The 25,704-nt window shown below is 45.1% G+C and overlaps 1 protein-coding gene across 1 annotated transcript in view; it reads right to left on the bottom strand.

Moving 5' to 3' along the window:
• Positions 1 to 25,704, bottom strand: part of LOC143964484 (integrin alpha-11-like) — a 211,052-nt gene that overhangs the window by 62,222 nt on the left and 123,126 nt on the right. The window contains exons 16-17 of the mRNA XM_077474257.1: positions 15,750 to 15,895; positions 8,978 to 9,088 (exon numbers count right to left, since the gene is read on the bottom strand). Coding sequence (XP_077330383.1) covers positions 8,978 to 9,088; positions 15,750 to 15,895 — 257 coding nt within the window. The remainder of the gene's footprint in view (positions 1 to 8,977; positions 9,089 to 15,749; positions 15,896 to 25,704) is intronic.

Genomic DNA, 25,704 nt, shown 5'->3' with positions numbered 1-25,704 from the left:
AAATGTGGAAATTTGAAAATGTGGAAATGTGGAAATTTGAAAATGTGGAAATTTGAAAATGTGGAAATGTGGAAATGTGGAAATGTGGAAATTTGAAAATTTGAAAATGTGGAAATTTGGAAATGTGGAAATGTGGAAATTTGGAAATTTGAAAATGTGGAAATTTGAAAATGTGGAAATGTGGAAATTTGGAAATTTGAAAATGTGGAAATTTGAAAATGTGGAAATTTGAAAATGTGGAAATTTGAAAATGTGGAAATTTGGAAATGTGGAAATGTGGAAATGTGGAAATTTGGAAATTTGAAAATGTGGAAATTTGAAAATGTGGAAATGTGGAAATGTGAAAATTTGAAAATGTGGAAATTTGGAACTTCGGAAATTTGAAACTTTGGAAATTTGAAACTTCGGAAATTTGAAACTTTGGAAATTTGAAATTAGGAATTTCGGAAATTCGAAAATTCAAAATTAGGAAATTTGGAAATTTGAAAATTCGGAAATCCGAAAATTAAAAAATCCAAAAATTCGAAAATTGAAAATCTGAATTCCGAATTTTTCGAATTTCCGAATTTATGAAAAAAGCAAAAAAAAAAATTAAAAAAAAAACGACCAAATTTTTTGTTATGTCTATAAATAGCTGTACAGAAGAAATTGTCCCTGGAAAGTTCTACTAAAGTCAAGTGGGCATCCCATATTACCCTTCTCCCTATCCAAGTTAAGTCAACTAAATAAAAATACTTAAAGCAATGGACTGTTCCTTGCCTCAAATGTTCTGTGAAAATGCGCTGTGCTTGGCCGTGCAGGACGGGGGAATCCCTTTCTACTTGCAGCTCCTTAGGGGGTGTGCTACCCACAATCTTTATATATTCTGGATTTTGAATGGCTGCAGAGAAGAGGGGGCTGCAGATAAAAAGGTACAACTTACGTAGGAGGATTTGTTTCTTCTCTGTGTATCGCCGGTCACTTCACTGGGTATATAAAGGATTTACAACCACTTTACAATGGAGAATGTGGTTGAACTGCTCATGGGGGATGCTTGCACTTATAATATGATTTCTTTTTTTTTTTGCAATACAATAAGTACTAAACACATTTTTTTTCCTTTATTTCTTTTTTTACATTTTTTTTATATTGTCACTGCTGTGGAGAAAACCGCATCTGCCATGATTAAGCAACACTTCATAAAGGAAAGGGGGAGGGGGGATTACATTTCGTAAGAAAATAATCAGTTGCAGAGACTGCGGTATAGATTGACATTTTCTGCACATAATAATGTGGATTAACGCGGTCGCCATATAATGAAAGCACATAAAATGTTTCATGGCAATAAATGCATAGCTAAGCATTAAAAAAAAAAAAAAAAAAAAAAACAAAGCAAAAAAAATCATTGAAAATCTAGTTATAGTACATGTAACAAAAAATGCAACAACATCGGAAAATACAGAAAATTATGTTTTAAGGGAAAAGGAACACAATTATCCTGGATCTCAGGGTCACCCATCAGAATTCAGAAGCCAACAGTGTTAAAAAAACGTACCTAAAGCCAAAAACACAAAAATGTAATACTGTCTATTGCAGCTTTCAAATCCTTAGGTATGGTGGCTGCATTAGTTTTGTTTTGTTTTTTTTCCTCTATATTTTCTCCTACTGATCTGGCCAATAACATACCTCCTGTCTTATGGTCTTATGGAGCAGTATTGTCTACTTGTCCAATTGTCACATGCGGACCTTTGGCACTTGGGGCCCTTAACACTTTATCCATATATTGGCTTCTACTGGAGGTTGGAGTTTAAATGCCTCCTATCAGGTATGTCTTCCAAGTAACGGGGTATCACTTTTTCTAAAGTGCACTTCCTCCCTTCTAGACCATCTTACTTCCACTGGTGCTCTCAACCGATTCTGCATAACTTCTTCCAGATGTCTGTAGCATCCTCATTGTTAGATTAAAGGTAAATTGTTCCTCTGTAGAGGCAGGGGTTAATAAAATAGGCTCAACAGGTGGGGGGAACAACCCATAAATAGGCTCAGTAGGTGGGGGGACAACCCATAAATAGGCTCAGTAGGTGGGGGGAACAACCCATAAATAGGCTCAGTAGGTGGGGGGACAACCCATAAATAGGCTCAGTAGGTGGGGGAACAACCCATAAATAGGCTCAGTAGGTGGGGGGAACAACCCATAAATAGGCTCAGTAGGTGGGGGAACAACCCATAAATAGGCTCAGTAGGTGGGGGAACAACCCATAAACAGGCTCAGTAGGTGGGGGAACAACCCATAAATAGGCTCAGTAGGTGGGGGGAACAACTCATAAATAGGCTCAGTAGGTGGGGGAACAATCCATAAATAGGCTCAGTAGGCAGGGGGAACAACCCATAAATAGGCTCAGTAGGTGGGGGAACAACCCATAAATAGGCTCAGTAGGTGGGGGAACAACCCATAAATAGGCTCAGTAGGTGGGGGAACAACCCATAAATAGGCTCAGTAGGTGGGGGAACAATACATAAATAGGCTCAGTACGTGGGGGAACAATACATAAATAGGCTCAGTACGTGGGGGAACAACCCATAAATAGGCTCAGTAGGTGTCGGAACAACCCATAAATAGGCTCAGTAGGTGTCGGAACAACCCATAAATAGGCTCAGTAGGTGGGGGGACAACCCATAAATAGGCTCAGTAGGTGGGGGAACAATCCATAAATAAGCTTAGTAGGTGGGGAGGAACAACCTATAAATAGGCTCAGTAGGTGGGGGAAAACCCATAAATAGGCTCAGTAGGTGGGGGGAAACCCATAAATAGGCTCAGTAGGTGGGGGGAACAACTCATAAATAAGCTCAGTAGGTGGGGGAACAACCCATAAATAGGCTCAGTAGGTGGGGGGAACAACCCATAAATAGGCTCAGTAGGTGGGGAAACAACCCATAAATAGGCTTAGTAGGTGGGGGAACAATACATAAATAGGCTCAGTAGGTGGGGGAACAATCCATAAATAGGCTCAGTAGGTGGGGGAACAACCCATAAATAGGCTCAGTAGGTGGGGGAACAACTCATAAATAGGCTCAGTAGGTGGGGGAACTATCCATAAATAGGCTCAGTAGGTGAGGAAACAACCCATAAATAGGCTCAGTAGGCAGGGGGAACAACCCATAAATAGGCTCAGTAGGTGGGGGAACAACCCATAAATAGGCTCAGTAGGTGGGGGAACAATACATAAATAGGCTCAGTAGGTGGGGGAACAATCCATAAATAGGCTCAGTAGGTGAGGAAACAACCCATAAATAGGCTCAGTAGGCAGGGGGAACAACCCATAAATAGGCTCAGTAGGTGGGGGAACAACCCATAAATAGGCTCAGTAGGTGGGGGAACAATCCATAAATAAGCTTAGTAGGTGGGGAGGAACAACCTATAAATAGGCTCAGTAGGTGGGGGAAAACACATAAATAGGCTCAGTAGGTGTCGGAACAACCCATAAATAGGCTCAGTAGGTGTCAGAACAACCCATAAATAGGCTCAGTAGGTGGGGGGACAACCCATAAATAGGCTTAGTAGGTGGGGGGGACAACCCATAAATAGGCTCAGTAGGTGGGGGAACAACCCATAAATAGGCTCAGTAGGTGGGGGAACAATCCATAAATAAGCTTAGTAGGTGGGGAGGAACAACCTATAAATAGGCTCAGTAGGTGGGGGAAAACCCATAAATAGGCTCAGTAGGTGTCGGAACAACCCATAAATAGGCTCAGTAAGTGTCAGAACAACCCATAAATAGGCTCAGTAGGTGTCGGAACAACCCATAAATAGGCTCACTAGGTGGGGGGACAACCCATAAATAGGCTCAGTAGGTGGGGGGACAACCCATAAATAGGCTCAGTAGGTGGGGGGACAACCCATAAATAGGCTCAGTAGGTGGGGGGACAACCCATTAATAGTCAGAAGCCTGGCAGTCAAGGGTAAAGAGTACAGGGTCCAGTTGTCTGGGGGGACCCATGTGCTGGGGGCTCTGTCCCTGAGCAGGAGGTAGGACAGGAGAACGAGAACTAGAGGAAGAGAGAAGGAGCAGCTGCAAGCCTCACATTACCAGCCTCAGATAGGCTTAGCTGAAGTCATCCTGAAAGCAAGACCCAGCCTGTATAGCAGCATGCCCATACAGCAGCCTCTTGGATTCCAGGAACCACTTAAAGGGACTAAGTGAGTAACTTCCATTTCAACGTACCCCAAGCCTGTAATGAGGGGACAGTAAGTCTGCAATACTTTACATGTCCAGGACTAGGAGACAGCTTAGAGCCAGTGCAAAGCAGCTAGAAGCAACCCCATAGCTCTAGCTTGGAACAGCAATAGACAGGTGCTTTGACATTCCTGAAAGGAGCAGCACCTGCATAACCTTTTTTGTTGCTATCTTAGCTGCACCATCACTCCCACGGGTGGACAGCACATTTGAAGTAAGAGGCATTAGCAAGTCCTCATAAGTTTATTCAAGTTCTTCAGTTCCGGGCATCCAATGCATTCCTATTTCGTATCCAAGTTATCCCCCAGATAAACAAAACCAAACCCCCTAGACATGCTTCATACAAAGTCCCAACCTTTCCCTTGTCCCCTTCCCCTTATGACAGTCTCAAACCCCCTAGACTGTTTATCAAGCCTGTGAAGAAAGTGTGAAAATTTCTGTTGCTTGGCCGTGCAAGCTAAAGACCCAACAAATCCAGAAGCTACTATGGGAGTGAGCGCTACAAGTCTTTATTTCAGTCAGGAGGCTTGCAGGGTCCCCTTGGCCCATTCTCTGGTGCTTGAAGGTCCTTAATGATACAGAGAGTGTACCTGACATGATGCCAATGCTGTTCTTTGCCTCATTGTACTGTGAGCATAAGGTCCCAGGGTGAGGCTCTCCAGCCTCTTCCTGACACCCTTCACCCACAGGGCGTGGGTTGAATGATGCTGGGTGTCATTCAGCTTGGAAGAGGACCAGCTTTGGATTGCAGATCTGGAAAGTTGGAAGGGGATTCAATGAAAGGGGAAGAACAGGCAAGTATTGAAAAGTGGATTCAGGCTAATGCCGCGTACACACGATTGGAATTTCGGCCAGCAAAAGACCGTTGAGAGCTTTTCTTCGGAAAATGCGACCGTGTGTTATGCTCCATCGGAATTTAGCTGGCCGAATTCCCTCCAGCAAAAATTTAAGAGCATGTTCTCAATTTTTTCAGACGGAAATTCTGATCGTGTGTATGCAATTCCGACGCGCAAAAACTCACGCGTGCTCAGATTCAACTACGAGATGGAAGCTATTGGCTACTAGCTATTGAACTTCCTTTTTCTAGTCCCGGCGTACGCAATGTACATCACCGCGTCCTTGAGGGTCGGAATTTGGTGTGACCGTGTGTATGCAAGACAGCTTGAGCGAAATCCTGTCGAAATTCCATCAGAAAAACCATCAGAGCTTTTTCTAACCAAAATTCCGACCGTGTGTACGCGGCATAAGTATCCAAATGAAAAAGTTCAACGGGAAGAGAAAAAAATTGATATTAATGGCTTTGGCGGGGATGGAGAAGTCATTAAGTGCAAAGATCTCGTTACTTGGAGTCCTTGAGGACTTTAAATGGTGATTCATTATCAGCCAGCATTAATCCGTAATTAAGTGATCAGTTTTGGGTGGGATGACCATTAAAACATTTAAAAACACACAAAACCCAGAGACATATTATGCAAATTGGCTTTGTAATGGAGAATGTGATGTACATTCCCAGAGCCTGCTAACCACTCCCTGATGTCTATGGCTGGAAGAGCGTACTCAGCAGAATAACTCCGAACATCAGTGCTCAGCCAAGAGGTGACATCATTGTATGCTATGCTATACATCATTAGTATCGGATAGAGCAGTGCAGAATTAAAGCAGTAGTAAAATGCTGGATCTTGTTTTTTCTTTTTTTTTAACCCTGCAAAGGCAAAGTCATAATGTGCTAGTAGGCATCGCATACTAGCACATTATGTGGAACTTACTTTCGAATGAAGCCCTCAAGCGGCGCACTGTCACCGATGAAAGAGTTTCCATCTTCACCCGGTCTGCCTTTCCGGGTTCGTGGACTCCGGCTGTGTGAGTGACTGGAGTCCGGTTATTCCATTCCTTCAGAGCGCATGCGCCGGTGACCTCACTGGCTACATGTACAGTAAATATCTACTAAACGGCACACATTTAGGAGATATTTACAGTACCTATAAATGTAAGACTAATTATAGGAAAGTCCGATCTGGAAAAATATTTTTTACAAAAATATAAAAAATAAATATATTACGCTGGAACAGACCCTGTTGAAGACCCATTGGTTGAAACGCGTAGGGCTAGGCTTATCGCTTTCCACACTGCCCTGTACTTTTAGTTTGTGATCACTTTTCATCGCTGTATGCTGGTTTTTAGAAATAAATTACAATTTTTGACCTACACTATGTGGAAGCCACTTCTTTCTCCACGTATCATCCGGATGAAGGCGGTTCTGCTGTCCAGTTGATCCTACCATCGAGATCCAGCCTTAACGCTTTTTCTTGATTGGAGGTCGGTCTGGAGGTCATCTACCATCGTCCCTGGGTTCCAGTCCGGTGGTCCCGGACCTCTTGGAGTTCCTTACATCTGCCGTTTGGGGCACCATGCCTGTATGACTCTATGTCGCCGACATTTGAGTCCACCCGTTCTGGTAAGAACATCTTTCATCTCTCTTCTCATTTGATGATGCACCGTCTTTGATGTTCTCTACACCGGACAGTGTTCAGTATTTTTTGCCTTGGATTTTCCATCATTTGGTGTTGGACTTTCAGGCTCCTACTTATATTGTTTATGTCGGACAGTATCATACTCTTTTCACTTTTTGATGTATTATCTTCTAGGGTTTTTGTGTTTTTTTGGTCTGTTCCAGCCTAATATATTTATTTTTTATATTTTTGTAAAAAATATTTTTCCAGATCGGATTTTCCTACATTGCACATGTCACTTTATGTATGTATATATATATATATATATATATATATATATATATATATATATATATATATATGTATATGTATATGTGTGTGTGTGTGTGTTTTTCTTTCAGAATTTATCTCTATTATTTCTGATCGCTTCACTTATATTATTATATTTGTTTATATTGGTTAGCGCTACATCCTTACCACTTTTTGATCCTTTTATGTTTTTCAAATTTTTATGCAGCTGCTTGTTTTAGAGTATTTGGGGTTAGCGCAGTAATACCCAAATTTTCAAGACTAATTATAGGCTTACCTGCAGGTAAAACTGATGCATGGGAGTTTTACGCTAGATTTTCGTAGGAACGTTTGTGTGAAAATTCTCACAGGACATTCAATAATAACCATCAAATCCTTGATAAATATCGTTTGAAAGTACTTCAAAATTCATGTTGCTTTTAACATTTGATTTTGGAATGAATAGAATTGTCCATATGACAACCACGTTGACTGTTATTGACTGTGGTATCAAGTTAATAGATGCTGACAAATAGACTTTGATCAATTTGTAGGCAGGTGCAGTCTGTTTTCTCCACAGCAGGTGGCGCTCGTGCGTAGTGGCACTGTTGCTGGAGAGTAAGTCAGGAGGAACAAGGTTCCTCTATGGTTTCTTGGGTCACTGGAGAAGCTATCCTATTGGATGCTGATGCCCCATGTGACTCAAGCAGACATCTTGGATCAGGCAGAGCCTATTTAAGGCCCTGGCTTTCAGGTTTTGGCGTGTTTTGCTGAATGAACAGAGTAGGGACAGGTACCCCATCTGTGAGGAACAGTATAAGTGCCAGGAAAAGGTTCCAGAAAAGGGTAAGCATAGGGCCTCATCTCCTTATCTCCTTATTGACTCCCGATGGGACCAGATGGCCGCCTTGTGTCCCCTCTCTTCAGACACTGTGATTCCATCTGGAATTTACCTTTTTACTCTACTGAGCGGTGAGAGTGCCTGACTGGGCTTATTTTGTCTATTTTGTCCCACCGCGCTTATTTTGAACTATTGCTGTATTCCTTCAATACAAGCTCTATTGCACCCGCCTGTGTGAATTACTGCTCTTTCACACTGCCAGCGCCCAGGCGTCAGCGGTATAGTGCCGCTAGTTTTAGCGGCACTTTACCGTAATTTTTGCGGCGCTTTTTGGGTGCTTTCTACCCCCCGCTAGCGGCCGGATAAAGGGTTAAAATGCCCGCTTCGGCGGCGCTGCCCATTGATTTCAATGAGCAGGGGGGAGCTTTAGCAGCCGTGTATACACCGCACCTAAAACGCCTCAAAGAAGCTGCTTGCGGGACTTTTTTTGACGTCCTGCCAGCGCAGCGCCCCCAGTATGAACGCACTCGGGTTTTCACACTGGGATTGCAGATGAGGGTTTTAGCACTAAAAATAGTGCCTGTAAAGCGCCTGAAAAACGCCTCCAGTGTGAAAGGGGTCTAACGGTCTCTGCACCTCGCCGCCCCCAACCTAGAAACGTTGTTTAGAAGACATAGTTAAACATATTCCCAAAAACGTGAACTCTTAGCCCTTGTACACACGGTCGGACATTCCGATGGACAATGTTCGATAGGACCGTGTTGTCGGATAATCCGACTGTGTGTGGGCTTCATCGGACTGTTTCCGTCGGAATATCCGACGGACCAAGTTTTCCAGCTGGGCTATAAAATTTTCTGACAACATGATCCGATCGGACTTTGTCCGATCATGTGTAGAGAATTCCGATCGGACAAAGTGCCACGCATGCTCAGATCAAATTCCTACACCAAAGCTATTGGCTACTAGCCTGAACGTAGTCCCATCGTAACGAAATAACGTCATCACGTTATGTTTGATCGGATTTTCTGACAACTTTGTCCGACCGCGTGTATGCAACAGTTTCGGACAAAATCAGACGGATTTGGTTGTCGGAATGTCCGACCGTGTGTACAAGGGCTTATAGATTCAGACCTATAAATAAATGGTTTGCTTTCAACACATTCGTTATTTTGTTCGGCACTTACAGATGCTTTGAGAGTTGTTGACCATCCTTCCTCTAGTACTGGTCCCTGGTCAGGAAATGCCAACTCATACTCCAAAGAAAAGGTGATTGGCTTCACGTAGTCCGCTGTGTCCTAGAAAGGAGAAGGAACATGTATACAGTATAAATAAGGAAATATGATATCTTACATCTAAGTGTAATACGCTATCTTAGTGGAAAAATTGAACTTCCGCTTTTCGGAAATCCTCCCCGCCCTCCGGTGTCACATTTGGCACCTTTCAGTGGGGAGGGGCGAGCAGATACCAGTCTAATACAGGTATTTTGCTCCCACTTTCAGGCATAGATAGCCAAGCCACCCGTGGGTATTTATGCTACTTTCGGCGCCTTCTCCGCCCTCCGTTGTCTTCTGGGAGACGCACAGGTCCCAGAACAGCAGGGACCAGTGGGATTGCGCAGCGTGAGTCGCGCATGCACAGTAGGGAACCAGGAAGTGAAGCCGCAAGGCTTCACTTTCTGATTCCCTGACTGAAGATGGCGGTGCCTCCACCCGACAGCCGAGGGATGGGCCGGCTTCGGGTGCCGACATCTCAGGCGCCATGGACAGGTAAGTGCCCTTATTTTAAAAGTCAGTAGCTACAGTATTTGTAGCTGCTGATGTAAAAAAAAAAAATTAGGCGGAACTCCGCTTTAAGCCATCCTCAAAGTGGTTGCAAACCTATGAAATGAAACCAGGAGGGTCGGGATCTCCAGCACACAGCCTGTGATTTGACAGCCTCAGCTGTGCATGTTTTCCTATGGGATTAGGTAGAGGTGGGGTGTGTCCATTCCCTTCACTCAGGTCTCAGATTACACCCAGCTCTCGGCTCTATGCTGTGCAGTGTGTGACATCAGATCATACCTATCCCCTGCCTTCTGACGACCAGGTTATAACATAGACATATATGGATGCACACATCCACAAATGGAGTTATTGTATCTTGAAATTAACTAGATCTGTGATTTAAGAACATTTGAAGATATATGAATCCATCATTTTGGTGGAGATAATGAACTCAGAGAAAGTTTCGGATGGTGATGACCCTATGCCATACAGTGCCTTGAAAAAGTATTCATACCCCTTGAAATTTCCCACATTTTGTCATGTTACAACCAAAAACGTAAATGTATTTTATTGGGATTTTATGTGATAGACCAACACAAAGTGGCACATAATTGTGAGGTGGAAGGAATAGATGGTTTTCAAACTGTTTTACAAATAAATATATGAAAAGTGTGGGGGGCATTTATATGGCGCCCCCCGGAGTAAATACTTTGTAGAACCCCTTTTCTCTGCAATTACAGCTGCAAGTCTTTTTGGGGGTGTCTCTACCAGCTTTGCACATCTAGAGAGGGACATTTCTGCCCATTCTTCTTCTTTGCAAAATATCTCAAGCTCTGTCAGATTGGATGGAGAGCGTCTGTGAACAGCAATTTTCAAGTCTTGTTACAGATTCTCAATTGGATTTAGGTCTGGACTGTGACTGGGCCATTCTAACACATGAATATGCTTTGATCTAAACCATTCCATTGTAGCTCTGGCTGGATGTTTCGGGTCGTTGTCCTGCTGGAAGGTGAACCTCCGCCCCGGTCTCAAGTCTTTTGCGGACTCTAACAGGTTTTCTTCTAAGATTGTCCTGTATTTGGCTCCATCCATCTCCCCATCAACTCTGACCAGCTTCCTTGTCCCTGCTGAGGAAAAGCATCCCAAAACATGATGCTGCCACCACCATGTTTCACGGTGGGGATGGTGTGTTCAGGGTGATGTGCAGTGTTTAGTTTCCCCCACACATAGCGTTTTGCTTTTAGGGCAAAAAGTTCAATTTTGGTCTCATCTGACCAGAGCACCTTCTTCCACATGTTTGCTGTGTCCCCCACATGGCTTCTCACAAACTGCAAACAGAACTTCTTATGACTTTCTTTCACCAATGTCTTTCTTCTTGTCACTCTTCCATAAAGGGCAGATTTGTGGAGCGCACGACTAATAGTTGTCCTGTATACAGATTCTCCCCCCTGAGCTGTGGATCTCTGCAGCTTCTCCAGAGTTACCATGGGCCTCCTGGCTGCCTCTCTGATGAATGATCTCCTTGCCCGGCCCGGTCAGTTTAGGTGGACGGCCATGTCTTGGTAGGTTTGCAGTTGTGCCATACTCTTTCCATTTTCCGATGATGGATTGAACAGAGCTCCGTGCGTGAGATGTTCAAAGCTTGGGATATTTCTTTATCACCTAACCCTGCTTTATACTTCTCCACAACTTTATCCCTGACCTGTCCGGTGTGTCCTTGGCCTTCACGATGCCGTTTGTTCACAAAGGTTCTGTAACAAAGGGCTTCACAGAACAGCTGTATTTATACTGAGATTAAATGACACACAGGGGGACTTTATTTACTAATTAAGTGACTTCTGAAGGCAATTGGTTCCACTAGATCTTAGTTAGGGGTATCAGAGTAAAGGGGGCTGAATACAAATACATGTTGTATATTTCACATATTTATTTGTAAAAAATGTGAAAAACCATTTCACTTCACAATTATGTGCCATTTTGTGCTTTTGTGTCACATAAAATCCCAATAAAATACATTTACATTTTTGGTTGTAACATGACAAAATGCAGAAAATTTCAAGGGGTATGAATACTTTTTCAAGGCACTGTATGTGGGCATATGTATTTTTAGGGGTCATTATTGTAAACAAATCTATTGGCTAGATAAGTATTGGTCTGATAAGGTAAGTATGGGCCCAGCAGTTCACATGATACCTTTAGTTTTTGAGGTTATGGAAACAGTGAACTTGCTATTTGCTCACTTTGGTCTGCCAAATATACCATTAATGGTGCTTTGCTAAATCTGTTCCAGTAGTGCAAAGCTCATAACTTTCTGTGCTCTCTTTCTGTGCACAAAGAAGAGTTATATATATATATATATATATATATATATATATAAGGAAAGGAAAAAGATATAAGGAGAGGTCTGTGCTCTTTGTTATAAATCAGAAATAGTGTAGGCAGGGCTGACACCACGTGCTTTGGAATTCAGAACTGTGTTGTCATGTCAAAAAGGAAGATGGGAACACTATGGGGAGATTTACGAAAACTGGAGCACTCAGAATCTGGTGCAGCTGTGCATGGAAGCCAATCAGCTTCTGACTTCAGCTTGTTCAGTTACATTTTGACAAACAAATACCTGGAAGCTGAAAGGCTACTTTGCACAGCTGCATCAGATTTTGCACTCTCCAGGTTTAGTAAATCAACCCCCTATGTTTCTGGTACATAAACAATTATTTTCATGTGCCTGCAACATGTTTGAAGGAAGAAAACCTTGGGGATAAGTCCACCTATGCCAGAGACTATTGTAGAGACTATTGTAGAGACTATTGTAGAGACTATTGTAGAGACTATTGTATCCTAGGGGTGGTAAAAGGTTAAAGAACATTTAGATAAAGGGTAAGATATTCGGGGAAATAAGAAATGCTAGGAATAGCTGAGTTGAGAGGGCCAAGGATTTAGGCTTGGATTCAGCCCTCTTTTCTTGACGTCTGTTTACTGACAAAATGCGTTGGGAAGGGTCTGGTCCGTGGCGTCATCACGCAGGCAAGAGGAATGACCGCAGCTTTTTGGGAACTGAGGCTTTGTCTCTCAGTTATTTGAGTGTGTGAATAAATTATATTGGCACATACAGTTTTACCCTATGGATATTTCCTGTTTCATTCATACCTTGTGCTGTTTCTGGATGTGAGGAATCGAGCAGGGGAGCTTCTGGAGGCCTTGGCTACCATTTTTCTTAACCACTTACGGACCGCCACACGCCGATACACACCCTAACTTTGAAGAGGAATATTGTTGTTATGGCAGCAGCTAGCTGCCATAACCCCCGGTATCCTCAATCTTCTTACGATAAGAGTGGTCTCTGCGGTGGAATCTCTGCAAGATCACTTTTATCGGCAGCGGGAGAGGGGCCCCCCCTCCCGCCGTGCTCCAGTGCCCTACACCGCTTACCGGATAAATCGGCAGCGGTGGAGACGATTGGATGTTTCCTCTTGCTGGGTATGGAGACGAGTGAGCGGAAGATGGCCCCCACCTGTCTCCATAACTTTGCAGGGCGGAAGTGACGTCCATTTTTTTTATTTTTTTTAAATGACAACATTTTTATTTTTATTTTTTTATTGCATTTTAGTGTAAATGTGAGATGTGAGGTCTTTTTGACCCCAGATCTCATATGTAAGAGGTCCTGTCATGCTTTTTTTTTCTATTACAAGGGATGTTTATCTTCCTTGTAATAAGAATAAAAGTGACACCATTTTTTTTTAAAGAACAGTGTAAAAATAAAAGGTAAAATAAATAAGAAAAAATAAATAAATCATTTTTAAATGTGCCCCATCCCGCCTAGCTTGCGTGCAGAAGTGAACGCATACATGAGTAGCGCCCACATATGAAAACGGTGTGAGGTATCACCGCGATCGGTAGAGCGAGAGCAATAATTCTAACCCTAGACCTCCTCTGTAATTCAAAACATGCAACCTGTAGAATTTTTAAAAACGCCGCCTATGGAGATTTTTAAGGGTAAAAGTTTGTCGCCATTCCAAGAACGGCCGCAATTTTGAAGCGTGACAAGTTGGGTATCAATTTACTCGGCATAAAATTATCTTTCACAATCTAAAAAAAAATTGGGCTAACTTTACTGTTGTTTTATTTTTTAATTAAAAAAAAGTTTATTTTTTCCAAAAAAAGTGCGCTTGTAAGACCGCTGCGCAAATACGGTGTGTCAGAAAGTATTGTTATTGTAAGGTGTTAGAAAAATGTATACTGTTTGGGGGTTCTAAGTAGTTTCCTAGCAAAAAAAAACTGTTTTTAACTTGTAAACAACAAATCTCAAAAAGAGGCTCGGTCCTTAAGTGGTTAAAAGTGATATTTGATCTCCTACCACCTAGAGATCCTACGCAGCTGGTAAGAGGCTTCAGCACTGTTATGGTGGAATCATTGGAAGCCAACAGGGGTGTGGAGTGTGTAGTTTTACTGTTTGTCCTATGTCAGCGATTCAGCTTTATTTGAGAAATTTGATTCATATGTAAAATAGGACTTTTAAGCCAGAAGGCCACCTAATCCCTGCCACCGCCTCCCGATCCATGTGCCCGGCCTCTTTCAGGACGCATGGACTCCTATGGCAGCGTGGGCGGGGGTGTTAGGCTTCAAAAAAGGGTGGGCTAGGGGCGCAGAGAGTGCGCCCTGATCCCACCCTGTTGTGGGACCATAGCAAATACATTTTCGCTATTTTTACACCACAGTGCCTCCCCGCCAATCAGGAGGCAGGTCAGTGAGACCTGTTTCCCGATTGGCAAAAGCTTTGGCGGAAGAGACACATAGGGGAGGAAGCTGGGGGATCGGACTCCTCCACCGCCACTGCTGCTGACACAGGAGAGGACACAACAGCCTGGAATGGAGGAGGAGATGCACGGGATGCAGGAGCCGTCACCTGCCCATCCCCCAGCTCGCCGCCATCACCCAGGTGGGGTAAGTGACGGTCTGATGGGGGTGAGCGGGAGGGGTGGTCACAGTGGCTGTATATGTTGGGCACAGGCTGCATAAGATGGGCACAGGCTGCATATGCTTGGCAGAAGCTGCATATGACGGGTACAGGCTGCATATGATGGGCAGAAGCTGCATATGACGGGCACATGCTGCATATCACAGGCACAGACTGCATAAGATGGCCACTGAGGCTGCATATGATGGGCACAGAGGCTGTATGATGGGCACAGGCTGCATATAATGGGCACAGAGGCTGCAATTGCGGGCACAGTGGCTGTACTTTATGAGGCACAGTGACTGCATATGATGGGCGCAGTGTGGCTGCAATTGATGTTTTTTTTTCAGAATTTTTTAGTTTGCTTGTGCCCCCCCTAAAAATTTTGAGCACCAGCTGTCACTGAGGCCATGCCCACCCCCTCACAAGACTTTCAGGGCAGACCTGAGGACCTACACCCTACTCTAACATGAAACAAAGTGTACATCCAACCAAAAAAAAGAGAAAGTGACAAAAAAACGACAAAACACACAAATAAAAGTGGAGGGAAGGAAAGTGGAGAAGGTGCAAAGGTGCCACTGTGCAAAACAATGGCTGGCCCTTTAGCCAGGAATAAAAAATTCTCCTGGTCCTTGGCAAAAGGCTCGGCCCAAAGGGGCAGATGTAAAAAAAAGTGTGGTGGTGCAGTGATCTTGGTGCCACAACTCGAAGTGACCCTCACTCACAGGACTGCCACTCCAGGGGCACATGCACCACGGGCTTTCTTCAGGTCCCCGCCTTCAGGGGGACTTGCACTTTAAATTTTTTGCCATCTGGTTTTATTTTGATCACACTGATTTTTTTTTTATATGTTCATTTAATTAACCACAGTGTATTATTAGTTTATATATTTAAAGGGATATCACAACAATTGTTTGTTAGGGATTTAGGCTTGCTCAGGGGTTTGGAGCACCTAAAAAATATTCTACAATTTCTCTGGTGGTGTAGTACTAATATCAACAGAAAGGATTAATGAGACATAAGCAAATGCAGAAACCATTTATAGAACTTGACCTACAAACTGAGGTGTCTACAAACCCGAAACCTATCCAAAGTATAGGTGAGGTCCACGAAACAGGTCTTCCAGTAGACAAAGGCAACTGCCTTAGCTATGACATCTCCAGACAGCCACGTTAATGTATTGTAATGAACAAAAATGTTGAATAATGTCAGTTAATTAATTTAAAAAGAGATACCCACCAGAACGTGGAAATTGAGCTGCTGGCACTGATTATGCCCACTTTTGGCTCTGATGGTTTCAATGAAGTGTTTATCTCCTCCGATGTCATCAATCACAGCACGGGGGGTGTATCTGCGCTCATCAATGGTCACATTGTATTTGATACCTAAAGGGTACAAAGTGCCCAAGTCACTTTTACAATTATATCAGTCAAAACATATTCTGAGCAGCATTAAAAGTAAAAACACAAACATGCTAATACAAAAATGCTCCATACAGTACACAAGCAGAAGAACGCCCAAGCATTAAAAAACAGAAATGTAGAAGTGGGAATATTAAAGTGGTTGTAAACCCTTACAAACCACTTTGACCTACAGGTAAGCCTAGATTAAGGCTTACCTGTAGGTCCAAAAAATATCTCCTAAACCTATACGGTTTAGGAGATATTTGCCCGAAGACAGGCACCGATGTCTACGGCGCATGCGCCGTAGACAGCGGCGCACAGGCGCACTGAGCGCAGCATCTTCAACGATGGAGATGCCACGCGTGTCGGTTCCCGTGCGCATGCGTGGGAGTGACGTCACCGCGGCTTCGCCGAATGACAGCGGCGGAGCTGCGAGACCCCACTGAGAAGATGGATGCGCCGGACTACAGGGGACAGCGGTGACTTCGCTGGCTCCTGTGTCAGGTAAGTGACACATAATGGAATACTATGCGATGCGATGCGATGCATAGTAGCCCATTATGCTTTACCTTTGCAGGGAATGAAAGAGGAAGTAAACTCATCAGGGTTTACTTCCTCTTTAAAAGCGTTGGTCATAATGTTCATTTTCCCATCACACATGACAATATATCACTTATTAAAGCGGAGGTCCATCCTAAAGTGGAGCTTTCGCTCATTGGAACCCTCCCCCCCCTCCGGCGCCACAATTGCCACCTTTGAGGGGGGAGGGGGGTGCAGGTACCTGTACAGTACAGGTATCTGCACCCACTTCCGGCGTAGATTCTGCAGAAGGTACGCCCCTTTCCGAAGGTCCCCCGCTGCCTGCTGGGAAACACACGGATCCCAGAGGCAGCGGGGACCATCCTTATTGCGCAGTGCGACTCGCGCATGCGCAGTAGGGAACCGGGAAATGAAGCCGAAAGGCTCCACTTCCTGATTGCCATACCCAAGATGGCGGCGGCAGCACCCGAGAGATGATCGAGAGATCGGCTTCGGATGCCGACATCGCGGGCGCTGGGCGGGTAAGTGTCATTATTTTAAAAGTCAGCAGCTGCAGTATTTGTAGCTGCTGGCTTTTAAAAAAAAAAAACGGCGGACTCCCGGCGGACTCCCGCTTTAAGAGGAATCCATGTTCTTAGAAAGTGCATGCCAGTAAGTGGTAAAAATATGCAAGAAATGCACCCCCCCCCCCCACACTGCTACCATAACGAATGCTCATTAACAGCGGTAAAAGAAAGCCTGGGCAAAAAATTATTAGGGATGTGGGCATGATACAGTTTTCCCTTTCAACAGCAATTCATGATTGCATACAGAAAGCCTGGTGCTCATTATGGGAGCACCACCAGGAGAAGCTGTAGACCAGGGGTGCCCAACCAGTGGCCCCGCGGAGCACTCTGATGTGGCCCGCGACCTCCTTCTGTGGGATGGCAGATTGGCAAGCCCAGATCATGGGTTGCAGGCCCGCCATCCCAGAGCTTCTGTGTTGTTAATGAAGCCGGCAAAGCAAGCAGCTGTGGAGCAGAGCTGTATAAGCTGATGTTTCCTAGACTTGTGCACAACGGAAAATTCCGTTTAGTTTCGGTTCGTTGTCATTCGTAAAATACATCATTTCGTTCTGTTATATTCGTTATGTTACGTTAATACGTTTTCGGATAATTCGTTATTATTCGTATAGAGTGTCGAATTCATTCGTTCGTATTCGTTGAAATTCGCTATTTATGTATGTATATATATTCGTCATAATGATTCATAGTTTGGAAAGTCGTTTGTTTATTGAATCTATTGTCACACACAATGACAACGTCTCTTCTCCTCGGCTCAAATACAATACAACACCCTTCTCAGTCAGTTCTCAGGAATGCACTTTGCCAGTAATCCATCCCCCGGCACAAAATTACTTAGCTGATAGGACTATAAGATTTACTTTGAGCTGACCTTTTGTTTCATTAGATCTTTAAAGAATTACCGAATCATGTCGAATTCATTCGAATTCATTTGTTATATTTCTTTGGTATTCGTTGTTATTCGTTATTTTTTTATTCGGACATTCGGATGCATCGGAATGTCCGAAAGATGCAAAATTCGGCCGAATTTCGATTAGTTACGAAACGAATTGCACAAGCCTAATGTTTCCTGTATAGCGCCATCTCTTGCCACAGGCACAGTGATACCAAATGCACTCTGCCAGGGACAGCAACAGCAAGCGATACCTGAATGATAGACTGTTATTAAAGGTCAGTTTATTACTAAAAGTGCAGTGTATATATGGGCATATCTGGGCTGCTTTCAAACTGATCCGCAGGTGCAGTGCACCTTCAGGTTACCTGCACTGCACTGAGGCATAGACTTCTGTTATTACCTGCGGGTTTGGTGAGCTTTCAGAAAGTGCACCACACCTGTAGGCTATAACAGAAGTCTAGGGCAAAGTGTAGCTAACCCGCAGGAAAGACACAGGTGCACCGCGCTGCATTAGTGTGAAAGGCCCCTTTCACACAATCAGTCCGACTCAATCGGACCCTCCATTCACCTCTATGCAACGGCAGATGTAAACGGATTTGTATCCTTTTATACCCGCCTACCTCCAATCTGATTCGCAAAAAACAAACAAAAGGGGATCAATCCCCTTCCGTCAGGGCGGATCGGAGGACCCATAGAGTAGAGTGGTCTGTGTCCACTCTGCACGGACCTATCATCCGTCTGCTCTGCTTATTATTGTGGCCTGCGATCGGTTAACAAGTCGCCTAAGTGGCCCTCGCCCCTTCAAAAGATTGGGCACCCTTGCTGTACACCAACCTTTCTCAACCTTTTTACAACCAATAAAACCCCTTTAAATAATTTTCAGGTCTCAGAGAACTCCTACTAAAACCAATTCATTGAGAGATCAGTGGGAAAAACTGCAGCCCTTACAGTGGTGGCCAGTATATCACTGTCAGGACCTGGATCTGAACCTGCAACTTCTGCTGTGTCTGTCAATATCTCTTATTGCGGATCCACCTGAGATGCTGGACAGCTCCCTGCCTGATTACTTATACAACCTTGCCTTGTGTCTTTTGTCTTGTTTCTGGTGAACCTTGAACTCTTTGCTCCTCCCATGAACTTCCTATTTAAAGCGGGGTTCCACCCTAAAGTGGAACCTCCGCTGATCGGATCCCCCCCCCCCTCCGGTGTCACAATTGACACCTTTCAGGGGGGAGGGGGGTGGAGATACCTGTCAAAGACAGGTATTTACACCCACTTTCGGGCATAGACTCCCGTGGGAGTCTACGCCATTTCCTGCCCTGCCACGCTGTCTGCTGGGACACACACGGGTCCCAGTGACAGCGCGGAGATTTCCTATTGCGCGGCGCGACTCGCGCATGTGCAGTAGGGAACCGGGAAGTGAAGCCGATTCGCTTCACTTCCTGATTCCCTCACCTAGAATGGTGGCGGCAGCAGCCGAGAGCCGAGCGATCGATCGGCCTCGGCTGCCGGCATCGCTGGGCCCCGGGACAGGTGAGTGTCCATTAAATAAAAGTCAGCAGCTGTAGTATTTATAGCTGCTGGCTTTTAATATTTTTTTTTTGGTGGAATCCCTCTTTAAGCCTCGCTTTTGCACTTCCTGTTTGCCAGATTATTGTGCTCTCTGCAGCCCATATTTCACTCTTGTCACTCTTGCTGCTATCCTTATCTTCACTACCAACCTTTGGCTTGTTCCTCAATTATGCTTATGCTTGATCCCTACCTGCAACCACTTTTTACCAACCTATGGGTTGTTTACAGACTAAGCTTCTGCTTGATCCTAATCTGCTATATCTGCTACTGGACCCCAGTTTGCTCACCTCCAGGTGGGTTGATCCTGAGGACCACAACCTGGTACTAACATGCAGAAAAAAACAAATCTCTACCATCGGGAGCTCTGGTGAACATTGGTTAGTGCTAGGGTTGTCACCTGTCCGGGATTCACTCGGACAGTCTGGGTTTTGAATCATGTGTCCGGGTTTCAGGCAGACTGAAACCCAGACACATTATTCAGACTGGGCTGTGGCTCCCCAAGTAACCAAGATAGTCACACACAAATGTGCTGCCGTCCGGGAGCTGTGGGTGGCTGTCTGGGGGCAGGTACGACATCACTGGGGAGCAAGGCAATGATGTCAGCGAGAGCAATTTAGCCACACCCACTGTTTGCTGTGGCACGCTATGCACACCGCCGCATCAATAATCTCCCTGGGGCACCCAAAGGTGTTCCAGGCCACTAAAGTGTTCGGGTTTGGCTTGAAGAAAAGGTGGCGACCCTAGTTAGTGCTTAGACCCAACACTTCAGGTGAGCCCTGCTTGTATACCTATCCTGCTGGTTAGTGGGAGTGCCTCTATTGCTGTAGCTACCGGTCTCTGGCCCTTGACCTCTGATCTTGACAATCACACTTGCAGATAGCTAACAAAAATGACTGGTGTCATGCTACTGACTTTGCCATGTGGCATTGGCACCTGAACTATGCAGACGCAATCAAATGAAGGGTCAATCAGCCACAGCTCAAGGAACCCCTAGTAGCTTCTAGAGGAATCATGGTTAAGAATGGCTGCTGTAGTCACTGTACATAGGTCAAACACCGCAACACAGGAGTAGTAAATAAATTCATTTTCTATGTATTGTTTACCCGAAAATAAGACCTCCCCTGAAAATAAGACCTACTGTGATTTTCAGGGAGGGCTGCAATATAAGCCCTACCCTGAAAATAAGCCCTAGTTTAAAGTGGTTGTAAAATCCTAGAATCCACTTTATTACAGTATTATATAATGTAAATTGTGTATGTTTCTGTAATCTAACTGTGCCAAATACCTTTGGTACAGCGCCAATCTCCCGCTGCTCTCCTCCTCTTCTCCCAGCTGTCAGCGGGGGAATCTCAGCCCCCCCCCTCTCTGTAGTTTACATTATATAATACTGTAATAGAGTGGATTCTAGGATTTTACAACCACTTTTACTCGGCTCCACTGGGGATTCCTGACAGGCAGGGAGGGAGAGGGGGAGAGAAGACAGCACATTTCATGATAAGACCTACCCCGAAAATAAGCCCTACTATGTCTTTAGTTACCAAAATTAATATAACCCATTTATTTATTTTCGGGGGGAAACATGGTACCAAGAGGCACCAGGCTATTCATAAAAAGTCATGCATATTATATATGTGTATGGCTATTCGTTATTGCCAGTTAAGAAGCTTTGCTCCCAATAATGATTTACTTGTGCTCTATTAAAAATGTGCAAATACCTACTTTTATTTTATATGTTTATATTTGCCTTACATTTTAGGCCGCGTACACACGCGGGGACTGTTCGCCCAACTTTGTCCGCTGAACAGTGTTTCGGCAAACAGTCCGCTCGTGTGTGGGCTTTCAGCGGACAGTTTCGGCGAACAGTCCGCTGAACAAGGTTTTTCGGAATTTCCGAAAAACTGTCCGCTGAAACCTTGTTTCAGCGAACAGTCCCCTCGTGTGTAGGCTTGTTCGTCAAACTAAGTTCCGCGCATGCTCAGAAAGGCTTTACACGCCGAAAGTTATAATGCAGTGTATAGGACGTCGTATTTTTCGTCCCGTCGTACGTGCCGTTCACGTCATCGCGCACGGTTTCAGCAAACTGTTCGTACGTCGTGTGTGGCCATGTCCGTCCATGCTAATTTTGAGCGGACTGTTTGCCGAAACTGTTTGACGGACAAAGTTGGGCGAACAGTCCCCGCGTGTGTACGCGGCCTTACACAGGGCTTTTCAAAGTGTACAGAACCATTCACATTGGTTCCCTTTGCCCTGGAGGAGCTCACAATGGAAGGTCCCTAAAACATATGTACACACTCCAAGGCCAGTCAGGCACCAAGCAACCCACCTAGTATAGAGGGGAAACTGGATAAAACCCCCTATAACTTGGGAGAGCACAGGGCCATTTTTAAGGCAGGGCAAAAGGGGCAGTTGCCCTGGGCCCTGTCATTGTTGTGGGGCCTAAAGCAGCTGCCTCATATTTTCCAACTATCCCGGTTTAAATTCCTTTGTCCCTTGAGGTTTTAATCCTGTGCTGTGCCCCGATATCTCAGTGTGAAGTGCTGCTACTAATGCTGCCCAGCTCTGCTCTATTGCTGTGTACAGATGACTGCAGACCCTGTGTTTACATGTAAATTACCGCCATTCATATGTAAATAGCGGCGGCATTGATATATATATATCATGCCCCCTGATTTCATATCCACAGTTATCTCTAGCAACCAATCAACAAGCAGAAATCATGTGCTTTAACCTCTAGCAACCAGTCAGTGAGCGGTAATGATACACTGTAACCTCTGGCAACCAATTGCAATAGCTGCCTGATGTGATTCTGTAAACTGATTTTGAGTCTAGCTGCTATTTATTGTATGTCTCGGAGCAGGGCTGGACTGGGACAGAAGTTTGGCCCTGGACTTCATCCAGACAGGCCCACTTACATTTTGAGTGTCCCATCAGCACCCCTTACATCAGAGTGTCCCATTACCAGCCCCCTTACATCAGAGTGTCCCATCAGCACCCCTTACATCAGAGTGTCCCATCAGCACCCCCTTACATCAGAGTGTCCCATCACCAGCCCCCTTACATCAGAGTGTCCCATCACCAGCCCCCTTACATCAGAGTGTCCCATCACCAGCCCCCTTATATCAGAGTGTCCCATGAGCAGCCCCCTTATATCAGAGTGTCCCATCAGCAGCCCCCTTATATCAGAGTGTCCCATCAGCAGCCCCCTTATATCAGAGTGTTCCATCAGCAGCCCCCTTACATCAGAGTGTCCCATCACCAGCCCCCTTACATCAGAGTGTCCCATCACCAGCCCCCTTACATCAGAGTGTCCCATGAGAAGCCCCCTTATATCAGAGTGTTCCATCAGCACCCCTTACATCAGAGTGTCCCATTACCAGCCCCCTTACATCAGAGTGTCCCATTACCAGCCCCCTTACATCAGAGTGTCCCATTACCAGCCCCCTTACATCAGAGTGTCCCATGAGCAGCCCCCTTATATCAGAGTGTTCCATCAGCACCCCTTACATCAGAGTGTCCCATTACCAGCCCCCTTACATCAGAGTGTCCCATTACCAGCCCCCTTACATCAGAGTGTCCCATGAGCAGCCCCCTTACATCAGAGTGTCCCATGAGCAGCCCCCTTACATCAGAGTGTTCCATCAGCAGCCCCCTTGCATCAGAGTGTTCCATCAGCAGCCCCCTTACATCAGAGTGTCCCATCAGCACCCCCTTACATCAGAGTGTCCCATCAGCAGCCCCCTTACATCAGAGTGTCCCATCAGCATCCCCTTACATCAGAGTGTCTCATCACCACCCCCCTTACATCAGAGTGTCTCATCACCACCCCCCTTACATCAGAGTGTCCCATCACCAGCTCCCTTACATCAGAGTGTCCCATCACCAGCCCCCTTACATCAGAGTGTCCCATCAGCAGCCCCCTTACATCAGAGTGTCCCATCAGCAGCCCCCTTACATCAGAGTGTCCCATCACCAGCCCCCTTACATCAGAGTGGCCAACTGAGCCATCAGCCCACTGGGAAACTCCCGGTAGTCTCGATGGCCAGTACATGCCTGTCTCGGAGCAGGTGGAGAGCAAAACTGCATGGGGGGGGGGGGGGCCCAAGAAAAGTTTTGCCCAGGGTCCAATCAATATTAAAGACGGCCCTGGGAGAGCATACTGCAGACAGTGTCCTTGGTAAGATACAAAGCCAAAAAGCCTTGGGATCCTAGACAGGCATACCAACCTCAAGCAATTGCCCAATTTAATTAGCTTTTCTTTAGACTTCTGCTCATTTGTGTTTTTTTTTTTTTTTCCGTGATGTCAATTATATTTTATTTCCATTAAATCAAAGAAAATTGCTATAGGTTGGTCAAGAAAAGCATCTACAGAGAGGTAAAGACTAAAGGAAAATATGTGCAGAACAGAGACCTACAGCCATGGCCGAATTTGTTGGTACCCTTCCGCCAAAAAAATAAAAAAATAAAAAGACGAGCCCACAATTTTCTATGAAATATCTTAAAACGTACAAAAGTAATTGGCATTAATTATTGTTCCATGTGTTTTCTTTTTATAAATCAACCTTTACCTAAAGGTGCTTCATCCAACATTACAGACTTCCAAATATTTTTTTTTCGAAGTTAGAGTGACATGTCAAACAATCCAAACAGTGTATCCTATTTCCGCAGAATTATTGGGGTATTACGTGAGATCGGGATATTTGTTGCAGTGATACAACCAGGGAAATGCAAGAACCAGTTAGTGGCACACTGGGGTCCAGCAGTCAACACCCCCTGTCAACACGTGTCTATGATCCATGAGTGGGCATGCCAAGAGTGGTAAGCCGTGGGTCCCATATCTTGTCAAATTTCCCAGGTACCGTGTTTATTCCATATTTAATAAAAATCAGTCTTGGCTTTTATATTTTGATTTAACATAAAACAGATGAAAATGGCATGGACATGTAGCGGCGGCTCCTGAAGAGCACGCGCTATGCGTTTTTCAAAGTTAAAGTTATGCCTAAACTGCAGTTTGGTTTGGGTACAATTGTCTAAATTTAGACTTCAGCATCAGTCTGACTGGACTGTGAGATGTTCAGCCTGGCCACAGGGGGGCACTGTCTCTTCTGGCAGGCATGGAACTATGGTCTGGTTAGGTGCTTAAGTTACTCTCTCTCGGAGCCCGCCCAGTGGGAGTGGCGCTCTCACTGTGCTTTCTGGGAGAGGGTATTTAAGATGCGGGCGTCACTTGGTTCAGGGGTGCCGGTCCAGAATGATGTACTGACTTCATGGTCCTGGTCCAGCTGACCAGCCCCCAGAAAGGCTATGGCCTGGGGGGCGGATCTACATGATTTTGATGTCTCGGGGCTGGCTAGCCCGAGGCAGGGAAACGAAAGAAGGATTCTGAGGTGGTTGGGTGCTGTCTCCGGTTTGGGAGAGACCCAGTGACTTCAAGCATTCCAGGGGAGGACTCTTTAGAAGAAGACCACGTACGGGTTGGTTTCTTAGTAAGAGCCTGGAAGGGCTGAAGTACCCGAGAGAATCCGGTCTTGTGGATATCGCCAAGCTGGCTGAAAGATCCAGGTATCCTACGAGTGTTTTCAAGCTTAGTTTCCCTATGTTTTTTACAACAATGTCTGTGGCAGAGACTTGTTCCTTAGTAAAGCACCTTGTTGGCTGCTGGGCCTTGTGAGAGAGGGACTATCCAACCTGAGTGTTCATCCAGTTGCGAATGGCTATTCTCTGGATGGAGTAAGTAAAAGTAAGCATTCAACATTTTGACTTTGACACTAAGAGTACCTGAATTTCCTTTCCAACCCTCTGATCCCAATTTAAGAGACTGTTCATTATCTAAGTTTGCAAATAAAATCCATTCAAGTGGACCTGTTGTCGGTCTCTCGCGTTACTGGGCCATCTACCACTGTCTGGCCTCCCGCTCTCCTGCTCCCCATGGGTCATAACGGCAAAAGCGGCGGCAGCCTTTGCTTCCTACCTCCTCTTCAATCGGGAGTCTTCTCTTTTCGGCCAATCGGAAAAACAGGTTTTGCACCCGCTTCTGGTTGGCCGGATTGAGGATCAGTGTTTCAACAGCAAATATTCATTCGCTGTTGTAACACAGCTGGGTGGGATCGGAGCCCATTCTCTGTGACCCGAGCCCACCCTATTTTGAAGCCTATTAGAGCCTCTGGCTCCAATCAGGTGTTAAAAAAAAAAAACACGGCTGCTGCAATTTATGCGTCTGGTGT

The sequence above is a fragment of the Lithobates pipiens genome, unplaced genomic scaffold, assembly GCF_037356315.1.
Source record: "Lithobates pipiens isolate NorthernLeopardFrog02 unplaced genomic scaffold, aLitPip1_a1.2 Scaffold_8, whole genome shotgun sequence".
Classification (NCBI taxonomy): Eukaryota; Metazoa; Chordata; class Amphibia; order Anura; family Ranidae; genus Lithobates; species Lithobates pipiens.
The sequence above is the reverse complement of the archived record's forward strand: the minus strand, read 5'-3'. Positions and strand labels throughout refer to the sequence as shown.